General features: G+C 45.3%; 1 protein-coding gene across 1 annotated transcript in view; it reads left to right on the top strand.

Moving 5' to 3' along the window:
- The window catches only part of LOC126251551 (echinoderm microtubule-associated protein-like CG42247), a 569,483-nt gene that overhangs the window by 471,623 nt on the left and 80,460 nt on the right, over positions 1 to 17,400 (top strand). Inside the window, 1 exon segment of the mRNA XM_049952063.1 lies at positions 5,322 to 5,450. Coding sequence (XP_049808020.1) covers positions 5,322 to 5,450 — 129 coding nt within the window.

Below are 17,400 nucleotides of genomic sequence, written 5' to 3'. Positions count from 1 at the left end.
GATGTACCGTGCACTATTCAGTGTCCCCTCGACGATCACCAGTGGTGTACGGCCAGTGTAGGAGATCGCTCCCCACACCATGATGCCGGGTGTTGGCCCTGTGTGCCTCGGTCGTATGCAGTCCTGATTGTGGCGCTCACCTGCACGGCGCCAAACACGCATACGACCATCATTGGCACCAAGGCAGAAGCGACTCTCATCGCTGAAGACGACACGTCTCCATTCGTCCCTCCATTCACGCCTGTCGCGACACCACTGGAGGCGGGCTGCACGATGTTGGGGCGTGAGCGGAAGACGGCCTAACGGTGTGCGGGACCGTAGCCCAGCTTCATGGAGACTGTTGCGAATGGTCCTCGCCGATACCCCAGGAGCAACAGTGTCCCTAATTTGCTGGGAAGTGGCGGTGCGGTCCCCTACGGCACTGCGTAGGATCCTACGGTCTTGGCGTGCATCCGTGCGTCGCTGCGGTCCGGTCCCAGGTTGACGGGCACGTGCACCTTCCGCCGACCACTGGCGACAACATCGATGTACTGTGGAGACCTCACGCCCCACGTGTTGAGCAATTCGGCGGTACGTCCACCCGGCCCCCCGCATGCCCACTATACGCCTTCGCTCAAAGTCCGTCAACTGCACATACGGTTCACGTCCACGCTGTCGCGGCATGCTACCAGTGTTAAAGACTGCGATGGAGCTCCGTATGCCACGGCAAACTGGCTGACACTGACGGCGGCGGTGCACAAATGCTGCGCAGCTAGCGCCATTCGACGGCCAACACCGCGGTTCCTGGTGTGTCCGCTGTGCCGTGCGTGTGATCATTGCTTGTACAGCCCTCTCGCAGTGTCCGGAGCAAGTATGGTGGGTCTGACACACCGGTGTCAATGTGTTCTTTTTTCCATTTCCAGGAGTGTATGTACCTAGCGCGCCAACGTCCGAGGGCTTCTCCTCGGTCATTTCCGGTGCTGTTCTCCTCTTGCTACCTGCGACGGTCGTTCGCTGAAGTACGGGAAGCCAAGATCCGTTTACCTTAAGGCTTTCCTCTTTCTTCTTGAAACTGTTCGCGTGTTTATGTATTTATACAGCTTCTCTGAACAACGGCGTGTGATAGTGCTTCTCTACAGCCAGAACTTCCGTGTCGGCGAATTTTATTACGTGGTCGGTCTCACTCAGTGCGTGCTCTGCCACGGCCGATTTCTCCACCTGCTTCAACCTGCAATGTCTCTTATGTTCTTTGATCCTGGTGTTGATTGATCGTCCAGTGATTCCGACATAAACTTTTCCGCATGTGCATGGTACACGGTATATTCCCGACATTGCATGTGGGTCCCTTTTCTCCTTTGCCGATCTAAGGCACTCTTTGATCTTCCTTATCGGTTTGAAAATCGTCTTAACGCCGTGTGCGCGCAGGTGGAGAAATCAGCCGTGGCAGAGCACGCACTGAGTGAGACTGACCACGTAATAAAATTCGCCGATACGGTAGTTCTGGCTGTAGAGAAGCACTGTCACATTCGCTTGTCCAGAGAAGCTGTAGAAATACAAAAACATGCGAACAGTTTCAACAAGAAAGAGAAAGCCTTAAGGTAAACGGATCCTGGCTTCCTGTACTGCAGCGAACGACCGTCGCAGGTAGCAAGAGAAGAACCGCACCGGAAATGACCGAGGAGAAGCCCTCGGACGTTGGCACGCCAGGTACATATAGTCTGCGGCCGCGAGCACGGCTGCAGTTCACCACCGGCAATGGAGGGTGAAGCTTTGACAATGCCAGCAACTCGTGCTGGCGAAACGTCAGTAAAATCATTAGATGAACGTCGGCCCAAGAACTCGAGACAGAAGCCAATAGCAGTTTGTCATAGTGGACACTAGTAGACAAAAGTACACGGTCTAAGTTCCACTGAAGCGCTTTCAGAACAGTGGCACTAAGTCCCTGGAAGGCCAACATCAGAGGAGGCGAAGGCCCCGAGCAAGATGGCTGGCAGCTCGGTGTGGCTGCTGCGGAGCCTCATCCCTGGCGACGCTAGAGAGGCGTCGCGGTGAGTTGCAGTGTAGGTGTAGTCACCGGTGCTGGGCTCGGCTACGAGTCCAACTGACGGACCCAGAACGCGGTACGCGTGAAGCGACCGGCGTTTGCCCGAAGCGTGAGTGTGTTCTGCTCGCTAGCGTCTTAATTAGGCCGCTGGCGGAAGTACGTCGCACATCGCTCGGCGAACACGTGACGCAACGTAGTCCGTACTTGCGATGCTCGGCGCACAACTGTCTCCGGGTGGGTTGTGGTGTGTGTTGGAGAGGGGAAAGGGGGGGGGGGGCGCCTGTAACCGTGTGGCATGCTACCCGCCAGTCGCGAGTGTTGTGCTGGAAGCAGAAGTGGCTGGCGAGCGGCCAGTTGTAAGAACATCAGGAAAACACACTGAAGCGCCAAAGAAACTGGTATAGCCATGCGTATTCAAATACAGATATATGTAAACAGGCAGAATACGGCCTTGTGGTCGGCAACGCCTGTAAAAGACAACAAGTGTCTGATGCAGCTATTAGATCGTTTAACGCTGCTACAATGACAGGTTATCAAGATTTAAGTGAGTTTGAACGTCTGCGTATGAGCGGTGGGCTACAGCATTTCCGAGGTAGCGATGAAGTTGGGATTTTACCCTACGACCATTTCGCGAGTGCATCGTGAATATCAGGAATCCGGTACAATATCAAATCTCCGACATCACTGCATCCGGAAAAAGATCCTGCAAGAACGGGACCAACAGAACCTGAAGAGAATCGTTCAACGTGACAGAAGTGCCACCCTTCCGCAAAAATGCTGCATATTCCAGTGGTGAGACATCAACAAGTGTCAGCATGCAAATCATTCAACAAAAGATCAACAATATTGCCTTTCGGAGCGAAAGGAACACTAGTGTACCCTTAATGACTGCACGACACGAAGCTTGATGCCTCGGCTAGGCCCGTCAGCACCGACTTTTGACTGTTGATCACTGGAAACATGTTGCCTTGACGGACGAGTCTCGTTTCAAATTGTATCGAGCGGATAGAGGATAGACGTGTGCGGGTACCTCATGTATCCATGGAACCTGCATGTCAGCACGGGACTGTTCAAGTTGGTGGAGGCTCTATAATGGTTTGGGGCGTGTACAGTTGAAATGATATGGGACCCCTGATGCGTCTAGATACGACTCTGACAAGTGATACGTACGTAAGCATCCTATCTGAGCACCCGCATCCATTCGTGTCCATTGTCCATTCCGACGGACTTGGGCAATTCCAGCCGGACAATGCGACACCCCAAATGTCCGGAATTGCTACAGAGCTGCTCTTCAGAGTTTAAACCCTCTCCGCTCACCACCAAACTCCCCAGATATGAACATTATTGTGCAAATCTGGAATGCCTTGGAACGTACTGTTGAGAAGAGATCCCCCCCCCCCTCCACTCCCACCCCCCTCGTACTCGTACGGGTTTATGGACAGCCCTGCAGGGTGCATGGTGTCAGTTCCCCCCAGCACTACTTCAGACATTACTCGAGTCCATGCCGCGTCATGTTGCGGATCTTCTGTGTGCTCGCGGGGCTCCTACACGATATTGGGCAGGTGTACCAGTTTCTTTGGCTCTTCGGTGTATCAGCTCTTTCACAGCTGCCAAGATCAACTGTTGGTGATGTGACTGTCAAGTGGAAACACGAAAGAACAACCACCGTTAAACCAAGACCACACCTGCCTCGTGTACTAACGAACACGGACCATAGGGAAATATCACATGAGATCAGAGTAAGGAATCACTCGAGACTTTCGAAGTGTTACCAGCGGTCCAGCTAGCACAATAACGATGCGTATGGAGTTAAAAATAATGGAATAAAATGGTCGAGTAGGGCAACACATTTTTGTAGTCAAAGCTAAGCGCTGTTTGAGATGGGATAAAGAGCGACGCCACTGGACAGAGGATGACTAGAAACGAATCCTTTCTAACGATGAATCACGCTATAACTGGTGCCAATTCTGTGGAAGGGTTGGGGTTGGAAAATTCCTAAAGGACGTTTCTAGCATTCATGTATAGTGCCAGCAGTGCATTACGGAGGAGGTGGTATTATGGTGTGGGGGTGTTTTTCGTTGATAGGTCGTGGTCCCGTTATTACACTTAAATGCTAAATGCGGAAGGATATGAACACATGTTACAGCGTTTTCTACTGTGTAAAATAGACTAACAGTTCGGAGACGGTGATTCCTCGTATCAGCTTGACACTGCACCCTGCCACAAAACAGCATATGTGAGGCAATGGTTTGTGAAATGCACTGGTATGACCCTAGTCCCAACCTGAACTCAGTGGCCGGCCTTGATGGTGAGCGGTTCTAGACGCTTCAGTCCGGAACCGCGCGACTGCTACGGTCGCAAGTTCGAATCCTGCCTCGGGCATGGATGTGTGTGATGTCATTGGTTAGTTAGGTTTAAGTAGATCTAAGTTCTAGGGAACTGATGACCTCAGATGTTAAGTCCCATAGTGCTCAGAGCCATTTGAACCATTTTTGAACCCAGTGGAAGAAGACCTATGTGGTCAGTCATAAGGTCGGCTTCACTCCAGCCCCAGCGTCCAGTATCACTACATTCTCTGGTTTCGGCTCCTGAAGAAGATTGGGCTGTTATTCCTCCACAGACGTTCACACACCTCGTAGAATGTGTCTCCAGCAGAGTTCAAATGGTTCGAATGGGTCTTAGCACTATGGGACTTAACTTCTGAGGTCATCAGTCCCCTAGAACTTAGAACTACTTAAACCTAACTAACCTAAGGACATCACACACACCCATACCCGAGGCAGGATTCGAGTCTGCGACCATAGCGGTCGCGCGCTTCCAGACTGTAGCGCCTAGAACCGCTCGGCCACCTAGGCCGGCAGCAGAGTTCAAGCAGTCATAAATGCGAAGGGTTCACACAACCCATATTAATGTTCTCTAGCAGGTGTCCAGATACTTTTGAACATATAGTCAGTATACATCTACGGGCTCCATAAACAATAACACCATCTCTCTCACTCTCTAGTCGTTTAGCCGATTTCAACTCTTCGTGACGCCGTGAACTAAAACACGCCAATTTCATCTATCGTGCACTATCTCCAGAAAACGTCTCAGGTTGGAATCTATACAATATACACTGAATTCCTCAATTTTCTAATCATATATAGTACAGTCAGAAGTCAGACGGACATAATGCTCTGGAGAGTTTCTACTGGGTAAGGACAGCATCGCAAACTTCTTCTAAAAGTGTCACTAAGTAAAATATGAGTGCAATCTTGTGTTCCAGCTGTAGGTTACAATGTGCTGTTTTTGTTGACAGCTGCCGGAGTCCGCGGGTGGCGTGCGCAGCATCTACCCTCAACGACCAGGACGCAACGACGGCAACATCTACGTGGGCACCACACGCAACAACATCATGGAGGGATCGCTGCAGAGGCGGTTTAATCAGGTGAACCTCAGTGTAAGCGCTCCAGTACACCGCAGTGGCACGCATTTCCCTCAACGCGGGCAAGAGTTCACACTGAGGCCATCGTATTTGTTGTTGTTGTGGACTTCGGTCCGAAGACTCGTTTGATGCAACTCTCCAAACTGCTCTACCCTGTGATCGACTCTTCATCTCCGAATAACTACTGCAACCTACATCCTTTTGAATCTGTTTACTGTATTCATCTCATGATCTCCCTTTACTATTTTTACCCCCCCCCCCCCCCTGTCCTCCCTCACACTTTCCTACAGTACTAAACTGGTGATCGCTTGATGTCTCAGGATGTGTCCTATCAACCGTTCCTTTCCTTTAGTCAGGTTATGTCATAAATTTCTTTTTCCCCAGTTGTCTTCAGTACCTCCTCATTGGTTACATGATCTATCAATCTAATCTTCAGCATTCTTCTCTACCATCACATTTCAGAAGTTTCTATTCTCTTCTTACCTCAACTGTTTATCGCCAAAGTCTCACTTCCATACATCCATACAGGCCAACACTGCGGACAAATATCTTAAGGGGGGTAGAACGTGAAACGGGCCGACTTGGAGCAGGAGAGGCACCGCAGGAAATTTTAATTTACACTGTCTATACTTTTACAAATAAATTCATAAAACTTTGTTAGCATGACCAGGAATGATTCAGGATTCACACTCATAGCAGAGGAAGTTCAAAAACATAACAAAACATTTTATTTACATGTGAAATTTCATAATTTTTTCAATTGGTATTGGCTGCATTTGTTGCTGTAGGTTCAATTTTCTTCATAAGTAAGAGAGATTCTTCGATGAATTTTGCACAGCATACAAACCATACTTACAGGTGTATGAAACTCTAGAATTTCCCAAATCTGTTAAAAACTGTAGTAAAAATTGAGATAATTAACTATAAAATTCGAGTTTTCTCTAAACACGAAGTTTAAAACGTAACAGCCCATTCATTTTTCCATAGATTAAGTAAATTCTGGAGTTTCATACACCTGTAAGTATGGTTTGTAAGCTGTGCAAAATTCATCGAAGAATCTCTCTTACTTATGAAGAAAAGTGTACCTATAGCAACAAATGCAGCCAACAGTAAGTGAAAAAATCATGAAATTTCCCATTTAAAAATTATTATTTTTCGTGTTTTTGAACTTCCACTGCTATGAGGGTGAATCCTGAATCCTTCCTGGTCATGCTGACAAAGTTTTATGAATTTATTTGTAAAAGTATAGACAGTGCAAATTAAAATGTCCTGTGGTGCCTCTCCTTCTCGAAGTCGGCCCGTTTGACGTCCTAACCCCCTTAAGAAAAGACTTTCTAATACTTAAATCTAAATTCGATGTTAAAAAAATTTATTTTTTCTACAAACGCTTTTCTTCCCATTACCAGTCTACATTTTGCATCCTCTCTACTTCGGCCATCGTAAGTTATTTTGCTGCGCAAATATCAAAACTCATCTACTACTTTTAGTATCTCGTTTTCCTTATCTGACTTCCTCAACATCGCATCATTTAATTCGACTACATTCCATTACCCTTATTTTGCTTTTGTTGATGTTCATCCTACATCCACTTTTCAAGGCACTCCATTCAGTTCAACTGCTCTTCCAAGCCCTTTGCTGTCTCTGACAAATAACAATGTCATCTGCAAACCTCAAAGATTTTATTTCTTCTCCGTGAACTTTAATTCCTTCGCCAAATTTTTCTTTGATTTCATTTACTACTTGCTCTGTGTACAAATTGAGTAACACAGGAGTATACTACAATCTTGTCTCATTACCTTCTCAGCCACTGCTTTCCTTTTGTACCCCTCGGTTCTTATAATTGTCATCTGGTTTCTGTATAAGTTATATATAACCTTTCACTCCTTGTATTTTACCCCGCCTACATCCAGAATTCCTATGACTGTATTCCAGTCGACATATGCAAAAGCTTTCTCCATATCTTCAAAAGTTATAATCGTAGATTTGCTCTTACTTAACCAACCTTTTATCAGTATTGCTTCACATGTTCCTACATTGCTCCTGAATCCAAACTGATCTTCCTCGAGGTCGGCTTCTGCCAGTTTCCCCATTCTTCTGTAAACAGTTTGTGACAGTATTTTGCAACCACGACTTATTAACCGGGTAGTAACATTCACACCTGTTAGCACCTGCTTCTTTGGAACTGGAATTGTTACATTCTTCTTGAAGTCTGTAAGTATTTCGCCTGTATCACATCTCTTGCTTACCAGATGGTATAGTTTCGTCATGTCTGACTCTCTAAAGGATTTCAGCAGTTCTGACGGACTGTCGTCTACTCCAGGGGCCTTGTTTCGACGTAGGTCTTTCAGTGCTCTGTCAAAATCTCCTCGCAGTTTTATACCTCCTACCTCATCTTCATATACGTCCTCTTCTCTTGCTACAATATCGCATTTAGGTATATTTCCCTTGTACAGCCCTTCTATATGGCCCTTCCACTTTTCAACTTTCTCTTCTTTGCCTAGTAATTCAGCGGCAAATGACGGCCTGAAAGAAAGTAATTAGTTATTGCCAAGTGCGAACAGATTTCAGGACCTTATAAAAGGAAGCAGCTACCAAATCAACTGATCAATACTCAACGTTTGATTAGTAGGGACAGTCTCATAATAAAGTAATAACTGGAGCGAGATTTTTCAGCACATTACACAATATTTTTTGAAACTTTTAGATTGTATAGTAAGGTACAAATTTCATTTTATTTTCGTATTCACGATGTTTAAGAGTTAGCTATATTGGCCAAACTTGAATTCAATCGATTCGGTAGTTTTCTTGTAGTTAATTCAAAATAGCGACAAAAAGTATTCTCAGTATATTGAGGCCCTCTTCTTTTTTCACGATCTTATCCCGTATCTTGACGGGCTCGACCTGTTAATCTGTAATCGGCAACGTCATTGGTGCAGAGTAGCCTAATGCTCTTCCTGTCGCCGCTCTCAGGATATTGAGATAAAACGTTGCAAATGTGTTCAGTAATGTAATTCTGAACACTATAGAAGGGCCTAATATTAAAGCTACTTTTATACCCGAATATAAATTGATGAGCCAAAACATTACCGCGAGATTCACTGTTACCTGGTGTTGTTGCGAGCACGCTATGCGGTAAGGAAAGTGTATAAGCGGAATGGGGGAATCACTCTAGGGATGAGAAAGGCCGCAAATGAGGAAATCCACTGATGTAAGCTATTCTGACAAAAGGCACTTTGTTGTGGCGCGGCGTCTGGAAACGAGCATCTCGGAAACGGCGGAGCAAGTCGACAGTTCGTGTGCTGCTGTCGTGAGCAAGCGATCGAAGGACAGCGAAACCACGACTAGGTGACGAGGTGCTGGACGTCCATGCATCATCACAGAACGTTGAGGTCAAAGGCTTTCCCGATCTGTAATGTGGTGAACGTGGCGTTCGGACGACAAAGTACCATGCTGATACAGGCACTAGGACTATTGATATTTTTAAAAACATCAGTAATTCCGATATATCGATATTTTAAAAAATGTCGCTGCCAGCTCTCAAAATACTGAAGAAAGTATCGATATATCGACGAAAATATATCGACGGACATGCATACAAAAATACTGGCTGCACATTGTAAATATACGGCAGGTTTTAGAGCTGTATGTTTAAATACTGATTTGTTATTAGATATTCTGTACATGAACAAGCTAGCAGCCTACCTGTCCCCTTAGAGCGAGAATTGAAAAGAAAACGATGCACATTCACGCTTGGCGTTAACCACTTTGCTAAAAATGGTAACTGCATGTAAGTGTCACAATAAAAGATGTCCAATGGGTCCGTCGTTCAGTTTTTATCCGGAATACTTCATGTCGACTTCCCTGTTTTTTCATTTCTGTCGACACCAGCGACCTAGCAGCTGCAGTGTCAAAATTGCGTAGTGAACCTAAACGTTGCAGTTTCTGTTGGTAGCACCAAGTACCGATTGCGTCAGCATTTCCCCTCACACCTCTCCGCCCACATCAAAGGCCAATCTCGTCATTTAGATTTTTGTTCGCCGTTTTCAACAGCTGTTTTTGAAGACTGCCAGTGTGTAGAAACAGCAACTGATGTGTTATCTCTCCACATCGGAAATTACTATTCCATCCACACCGCCAATTCCCCCCCCCCCCTCCCCTCCCCCAGTGCAATCGGACTTCTTTTGTACCACCTATACTTGCTTCACACAGTCAAAGAGAAAGACTGGACGTGATGAAAGCTCAAAAAGCAGTAAGACTCCTTCACACAGTGAAAGTAAAATTACGATCTACTACAAATTCAAAAGAACAACTTCAGATATTTACCGAAAATTGTTAAAAGCAATACAATATAAGATAAAAATATCGGCACTTGATATTGATTTTTTCATATAGATATATTGATATGTCGGCCGTGAAAGGATCGCCGATATACATCGACATTTTTAGAAAAAAATATCAATATTTTATCAACAGCCTCTAACAATACCACCACTTGCAAAGTAGGTTAGAAATCATATTAATAATGTTGCACACGCAGCATATGTTCGCTTTATTGGGCAACAATAAAGTTATTGACTGTGGATGGTATCGTCAGAGTGGAAATAATGAAGTCACTGTAAAAAAGTCATTGATTTTGGCGCTTATCTTGAATGGATTCCCACGTAGATTTCGTCGAAGTTGTTATGGCTCATGTTGTTGATCCTAGGGTGATTCCACTTTGACTGCTAGAAGGTCCAGATCTGTATTTTAGCAATATTTTAAGACCTAACAAATGCGTTTTTCAGGAAATTCTTAATGATCAAACAATCCCATATCAGAAGAATGGTATGGTAGGAGTAATTTTTGACTTGGTGTTCACGATCCACATTTTTATTAAACTTCTTGTAAATTCAAATATACTTCTTCATAATTGCCACGTCATCAAGAAAACAGTTTTGTATCAATCTTCATATATTTAATTTCCACTTTAACCAAACACAAGACTTGACTGTTCTTTTACAAAGCGAAATAACAATTTAACTTCTGCACAAGTGAAACAAAGACTGCTTCGTGCGCATTCGCGCCAAAACGGTTACAAGTAAGTCAAAGATTATGACAGTCTCACATAAATGAATACACACAAGAACCATATCACTGTAATATATCGATGCATCGGAGTACCTACACATTAATAAAACCATATGTGAATATTGTCACAAAAATATGTCCGTTACTTCGCAGAAAAGTAGCACGATATTACTGGTATCGAGAACTGGGATTGGAGTGCTGTAATGGTCACGTAAATAAAGAACCATTGCAAGGTGTAGAAACACGCCTACCAACTTTTGTGTATGTCGCACAGCTTGTTGTACGTTTGGAGCACAGCATTATACAGAAATTAATCGTGGACTGTGGAAAAGCGAGAAAGGAAAGGGTCGAAGCGTTTGGGATGTGATGCTACAAAAGATTGTTGAAAATTAGTTGGACTTTTGACGTAAGGAATGAGGATGCTCTCCGCAGACTCGGCGAAGAAAGAAACATATGGAAAACTTTATCAAAAAGAAAGAAGATGATATGTGTTAACACATCAGGGAATAACCTCTGGTTCTAGAGGGGGCTGTAGACGGTTAAAACGGTAGGGGAAGGCAGAGGTTGGAATATATTCAACAGATAACTGAGGATGAAGGATGCAAGTGCTACTATGAAATGGAGAGGTTGGCACGGGAGAAGATTCCGTGGCGGGTCGCATCAAATCGATCAGAAGGCTGATGACACAAAAAATATTGCCGATATTGTGTTCAAAGTATGCTGCAGTCACTGGCATTGTCATAAATATCTTCAACGCAGTTTCCATGTTTGGATAAACATCCCAAACTTTGGGGAAAAAAAACCTTCAGTAGTAACCAAATGGGAAATCGTGTCAATGTTCGTCATCAGTTCTTTCATCTGAAACTTGAAAGCAACCACTTCTTTATCTAGCTCCGTTGTATGACTGTCTCTGCTCTATACGGCACTAAAGTCAGCTACATATTTTTCGAGATGTACAGAGCTTTCATTTTAAGGCGTTTCGTAGCAGGGAATTAAAGTCACATGAAATGCTGTGATATTTATGAGATTCGTTTTTCATTTCAGTTATTATTATATGAAATTATTCTAAGCACTCTAGTTCAAATCGGAAGCCTTTGATTAAATACCATATTTGCTTCATACCCGTTCAACAACATTTGGAAGATCCTACAATGGCTACTGAATGTGAGTAGGCGGCAACTGTGTGAATGAGCCGCACTGTTGCCTCATTAACCACATTAGCGACATGTGTTCGGTAGTTTTCGTTTTTTTTTTTTTTTTTTACGGTGCTACTTGGACGAAATGATGCTGTAGAAATAACACTGTGACAATACCGTGCGTTTATAATCGCAGACCAAGGGAAAGACTTCTTCTCGTAGACAGAAGATAAGAAAACGAGGGGTACGTGATCTCAAGTTCTTCTCCCTCTTTCTTGTTTTTTTTTTTTTTTTTTTTTTTCGGGCAGTTTTGGAGCCCATCTGTGTCTGTGGCTTTGGTGCGGGTCTATCGCCATCCCCTCAGTACAGCAGTGGTTACATGTGGAGCATGGGTACATCACCTCTTGTAGGGTGCATGCTTAGACCATATGTACATATAGACCACGCACTCACCTATCTCTGCTGTGTTTGAAACCAACATCCAAGCCACGCTACGAAGGGCGAAAACTGGGTCATTCCGCACTATGCAAAGTGGAGCCTATTCTTACAGTTTTTCTCAATTATAGCTGAAATCAATAATTGTTTTTGATAGTTGAATGACGTGTTGTAGTAGTATTATACCCAATTTCTCCGAAATTCCCAATAATAAAGCAGTGGTTACAGATTTTACATTTGCCAGGATGAAATGGTAACAAGCGGTTTGAAACATTCTATTTGATTTTTTTTTATTTACCAGTGACAGAAATACCGGGAGATTCAAAAAGAAAGAACAGATTTCGGTTGTTTATTACAAGCAAGCAATAAAAGATAGAAACATATTGCGCATGTCACTAGATAGAGGAAAGTGCAAAGTTCAGACATAGCTGTGCTCTTGTTTCTTGGTAGTAACATGATGAATACACCACAAGAGAAATCATTTGTGTGATGAAATATGCGCGAAGTCAATCCATTGTTCAAGTGCAACGTACATTCCGCCGCCGAGCCAGCAAGAAACCGCCTCTGCACAAGTACACTACAGGCCATTAAAATTGCTACACCAAGAAGAAATGCAGATCATAAACGAGTATTCATTTGACAAATATATTGTACTAGAACTGACTTGTGATTACATTTTCACGCAGTTTGGGTGCATAGATCCTGAGAAACCAGTAACCAGAACAACCGCCTCTGGCCGTAATAACGGCCTTGATACGCCTGGGCATTGAGTCAAACACAGCTAGGATGGCGTGTACAGGTACAGCTGCCAATGAGGCTTCAACACGATACCACAGTTCATCAAGAGTAGTGCCTGGCGTATTGTGACGTGCCAGTTGATCGGTCACCGTGGACCAGACGTTTTCATTTGGTGAGAGATATGGAGAATGTGCTGGCCAGGGCAGCAGTTGAACATTTTCTGTATCCAGAAAGGCTCGTACAGGACTTGCAACATGCCGTCGTGCATTATCCTGCTGAAATGTAGGGTTTATCAGGGATCGAATGAGGGGACAGCCACGGGTCGTAACACGTCTGAAATGTAACGTCCACTGTTCAAAGTGCCGTAAATGCGAACAAGAGGTGACCGAGACGTGTAACCAATGGCACCCCATACCATCACGCCGGGTGATACGCCAGTATGGCGATGACGAATACACGCTTCCAATGTGCGTTCACCGCGATGTCGCCAAACACGGATGCGACCATCATGATGTTGTAAACAGAACCTGGATTCATCCGAAAAAATGACGTTTTGTCATTCGTGCACCCAGGTTCGTCGTTGAGTACACCATCGCAGGCGCTCCTGTCTGTGATGCAGCGTCAAGGGTAACCGCAGCCATGGTCTCCGAGCTAATAGTCCATGCTGCTGTAAACGTCCAAACGTAGTCGAACTGTTCGTGCAGATGGTTGTTGTCTTGCAAACGTCCCCATCTGTTGACTCAGGGATCGAGACGTGGCTGCACGATCCGTTACAGCCATGCGGATAAGATGCCTGTCATCTGGACTGCTAGTGATACGAGGCCGTTGGGATCCAGCACGGTGTTCCGTATTACCCTCCTGAACCCACTGATTCCATATTCTGCTAACAGTCATTGGATCTCGACCAACGCGAGCAGCAATGCCGCGATACGATAAACCGCAATCGCGATAGGCTACAATCCGACCTTTATCAAAGTCGGAAACGTGATGGCTGGTTCAAATGGCTCTGAGCACTATGGGACTTAACATCTGTGGTCATCAGTCCCCTAGAACTTAGAACTACTTAAACCTAACTAACCTAGGGACATCACACACATCCATGCCCGAGGCAGGATTCGAACCTGCGACCGTAGCAGTCGCGCGGTTCCGGTCAGAGCGCCTAGAACCGCTAGACCACCGCGGCTGGCGGAAAACGTGATGGTACGCATTTCTCCTCCTTACACGAGGCATCACAACAACGTTTCACCAGGCAACGCCGGTCAACTGCTGTTTGTGTATGAGAAATCGGTTGGAAACTTTCCTCATGTCAGCACGTTGTAGGTGTCGCCATCGGCGCCAACCTTGTGTGAATGCTCTGAAAAGATAATCATTTGCATATCACAGCATCTTATTCCTGTCGGTTAAATTTTGCGTCTGTAGCACGTCACTCTCGTGGTGTAGCAATTTTAATGGCCAGCAGTGCAGATTTATGACTCGCATACAAAGTTAGTTGCTTATACTAAGGGAAGAGCACTGGCCGGCCATGCACGTCTGATAAAAACGTCGAGCGCATCGGAGATGCGTTCACACTGAGCCCTCGAAAGGCGGGCCAGGAGCTTGCAGTTCCTCAAACAACGCTGTGGTGTGTTCTGAAATGATACAGGTATATGAAGCCTTACAGGTTGCAGTTACTGCGGCAATAACTGCAACCCCAGCAACTATAACAGTAATAACGAATTATGCATTTGGGTTCTCCAGAATGTGGCTGAGGATACTTTTTCCGAACGACTCGCCTTTTTGGACGAATCAACATTTCATTTATCGCCTAAAATAAACCGCCATAATGGAAGAATTTGGGTGTCACAAAATCCCAGCGTCGTTGTCGAACGTGAAAGAGACTCAACGAAACTAAATTTGTTTTGTGACATTTGTGCTGACAAAGTTTATGGACCGTTCTTATCTACGAAGAAAACTCTGAGAGGAATGTCATACCTGGACATGTTGCAGAACTGTTTGTTTCCTAAACTTCGCGAAGATTCCAATTATTTCATTTTTGTGGAGGATCTCGCCCCGCCTTACTTTCACCTTGAGGGGCAGCGTTATCTTAACAACACCATCCCACAACAATTGATTGAGAGAAGTAGACGAGAAGATCTTGTTCATTGCTTTGGCCTCCCATGTCACCAGACCTCTCACCTTTCAAGTTTTTTGTGTGGGGGTACACGAAAGACAGAGTCTTTATCCTACATGTGTGGCACTTTTCAAAAGCTGAGAAATCGAACTGTTGCAGATGTTGAATAAATAAACAGGGACCAGTTGCTTCGTGTTTGGGATGAAATGGGCTACCGTTTCGATATTACCACGAGCAAAACATGCTGAATGTGTTGAGTATATGGTGCAGAGTCTGTGCGAATATAAAACTTGGCTCTGAGCACTATGGGACTTAACATCTGTGGTCATCAGTCCCCTAGAACTTAGAACTACTTAAACCTACCTAACCTAAGGACATCACACACATCCATGCCCGAGGCAGGATTCGAACCTGCGACCGTAGCAGTCGCGCGGTTCCGGACTGACCGCCTAGAACCGCTAGACCACCGCGGCCGGCTATAAAACTTGGAACCTTCCTCTATCCAGTGGCATGCGCAATGTGTTTCTACCTTTCATAATAATAAATTAATTAATTAACAAATGAAATCTGTTTTTCTTTTTGAATTACCCTACACAGTTCTTATGAATTATTGTACTTGTTTCAATGCAGATCGTTTAGTTCATTGCTCCCACAGGAGTAGAAGACAAAATATCATTTTGGCAGGGAGCGTATAGTTTTCTGACGATTTCTTAACAATACATGTTAAATGTTTTATTGCACTTTTATAACAAATGTAACCTGTTTCCGCCCATAACGTACGATTACTGCACTACTGGCAATTAAAATTGCTACACCAAGAAGAAATGCAGTTGATAAACGGGTATTCATTGGACAAATATATTATACTAGAAATGACTTGTGATTACACTTTCACACAGTTTGGGTGCATAGATCCTGAGAAACCAGTACCCAGAACAACCACCTCTGGCCGTAATAACGGCCTTGATACGCCTGGGCATTGAGTCAAACAGAGCTTGGATGGCGTGTACAGGTACAGCTGCCCATGCAGCTTCAACATGATACCACAATTCATCAAGAGTAGTGACTGGCGTATTGTGACGTACCAGTTGGCTCAGCCACAACTGCTCAGACGTTTTCAATTGGTGAGAGATATGGAGAATGTGCTGGCCAGGGCAGCAGTTGAACATTTTCTGTATCCAGATAGCCCCGCACAGGACCTGCAACATGCGGTCGTGCATTATCCTGCTGAAATGTAGGGTTTCGCAGGGATCGAATGAAGAGTACAGCCACGGGTCGTAACACGTCTGAAATGTAACGTCCACTGTTCAAAGTGCCGTCAATGCGAACAAGAGGTGACAGAGACGTGTAACCAATGGCACCCCATACCATCACGCCGGGTGATACGCCAGTATGGCGATGACGAATACACGATTCCAATGTGCGTTCACCGCGATGTCGCCAAACACGGATGCGACCATAATGATGCTATAAACAGAACTTGGATTCGTCCGAAAAAATGACGTTTTGCCATTCCTGCACCCAGGTTCGTCGTTGAGTACACCATCGCAGGCGCTCCTGTCTGTGATGCAGCGTCAAGTGTAACCGCAGCCATGGTCTCCGAGCTGATAGTCCATGCTACTGTAAACGTCCAAACGTCGTCGAACTGTTCGTGCAGGTGGTTGTTGTCTTGCAAACGTCCCCATCTGTTGACTCAAGGATCGAGACGTGGCTTCACGATCCGATACAGCCATGCGGATGAGATCCCTGTCGTCTCGACTGCTAGTGGTACGAGGCCGTTGGGATCCAGCACGGCGTTCCGTATTACCCTCCTGAACCCACCGATTCCATAGTCTGCTAACAGTCATTGGATCTCGACCAACGCGAGCAGCAATGTCGCGATACGATAAACCGCAATCGCGATAGGCTACAATCCGACCTTTATCAAAGTCGGAAACATGATGGTACGCATTTCTCCTCCTTACACGAGGCATCACAACAACGTTTCACCAGGCAGTGCCCGTCAACTGCTGTTTGTGTTGAGAAATCGGTTGGAAACTTTCCTCATGTCAGCACGTTGTAGGGGTCGCCACCGGCGCCAACATTGTGTGAATGCTCTGGAAAGCTAATCATTTCCATATCACAGCATCTTCTTCCTGTCGGTGAAATTTCGCATCTGTAGCACGTCATCTTCTTGGTGTAGCAATTTTAATGGCCAGTAGTGTACATAAAATAAGCTTTTACGTTTAATGACTTTTGCTTTATCCAGTGCACGTACCAAAACAATATGAAGATACGAAGCATAATACACTCCTGGAAATGGAAAAAAGAACACATTGACACCGGTGTGTCAGACCCACCATACTTGCTCCGGACACTGCGAGAGGGCTGTACATGCAATGATCACACGCACGGCACAGCGGACACACTAGGAACCGCGGTGTTGGCCGTCGAATGGCGCTAGCTGCGCAGCATTTGTGCACCGCCG

This window comes from Schistocerca nitens, chromosome 4 (assembly GCF_023898315.1).
Source record: "Schistocerca nitens isolate TAMUIC-IGC-003100 chromosome 4, iqSchNite1.1, whole genome shotgun sequence".
Taxonomy (NCBI): Eukaryota; Metazoa; Arthropoda; class Insecta; order Orthoptera; family Acrididae; genus Schistocerca; species Schistocerca nitens.
Note: the sequence above shows the minus strand (reverse complement) of the source record. Positions and strands in the feature narration are given on the sequence as shown.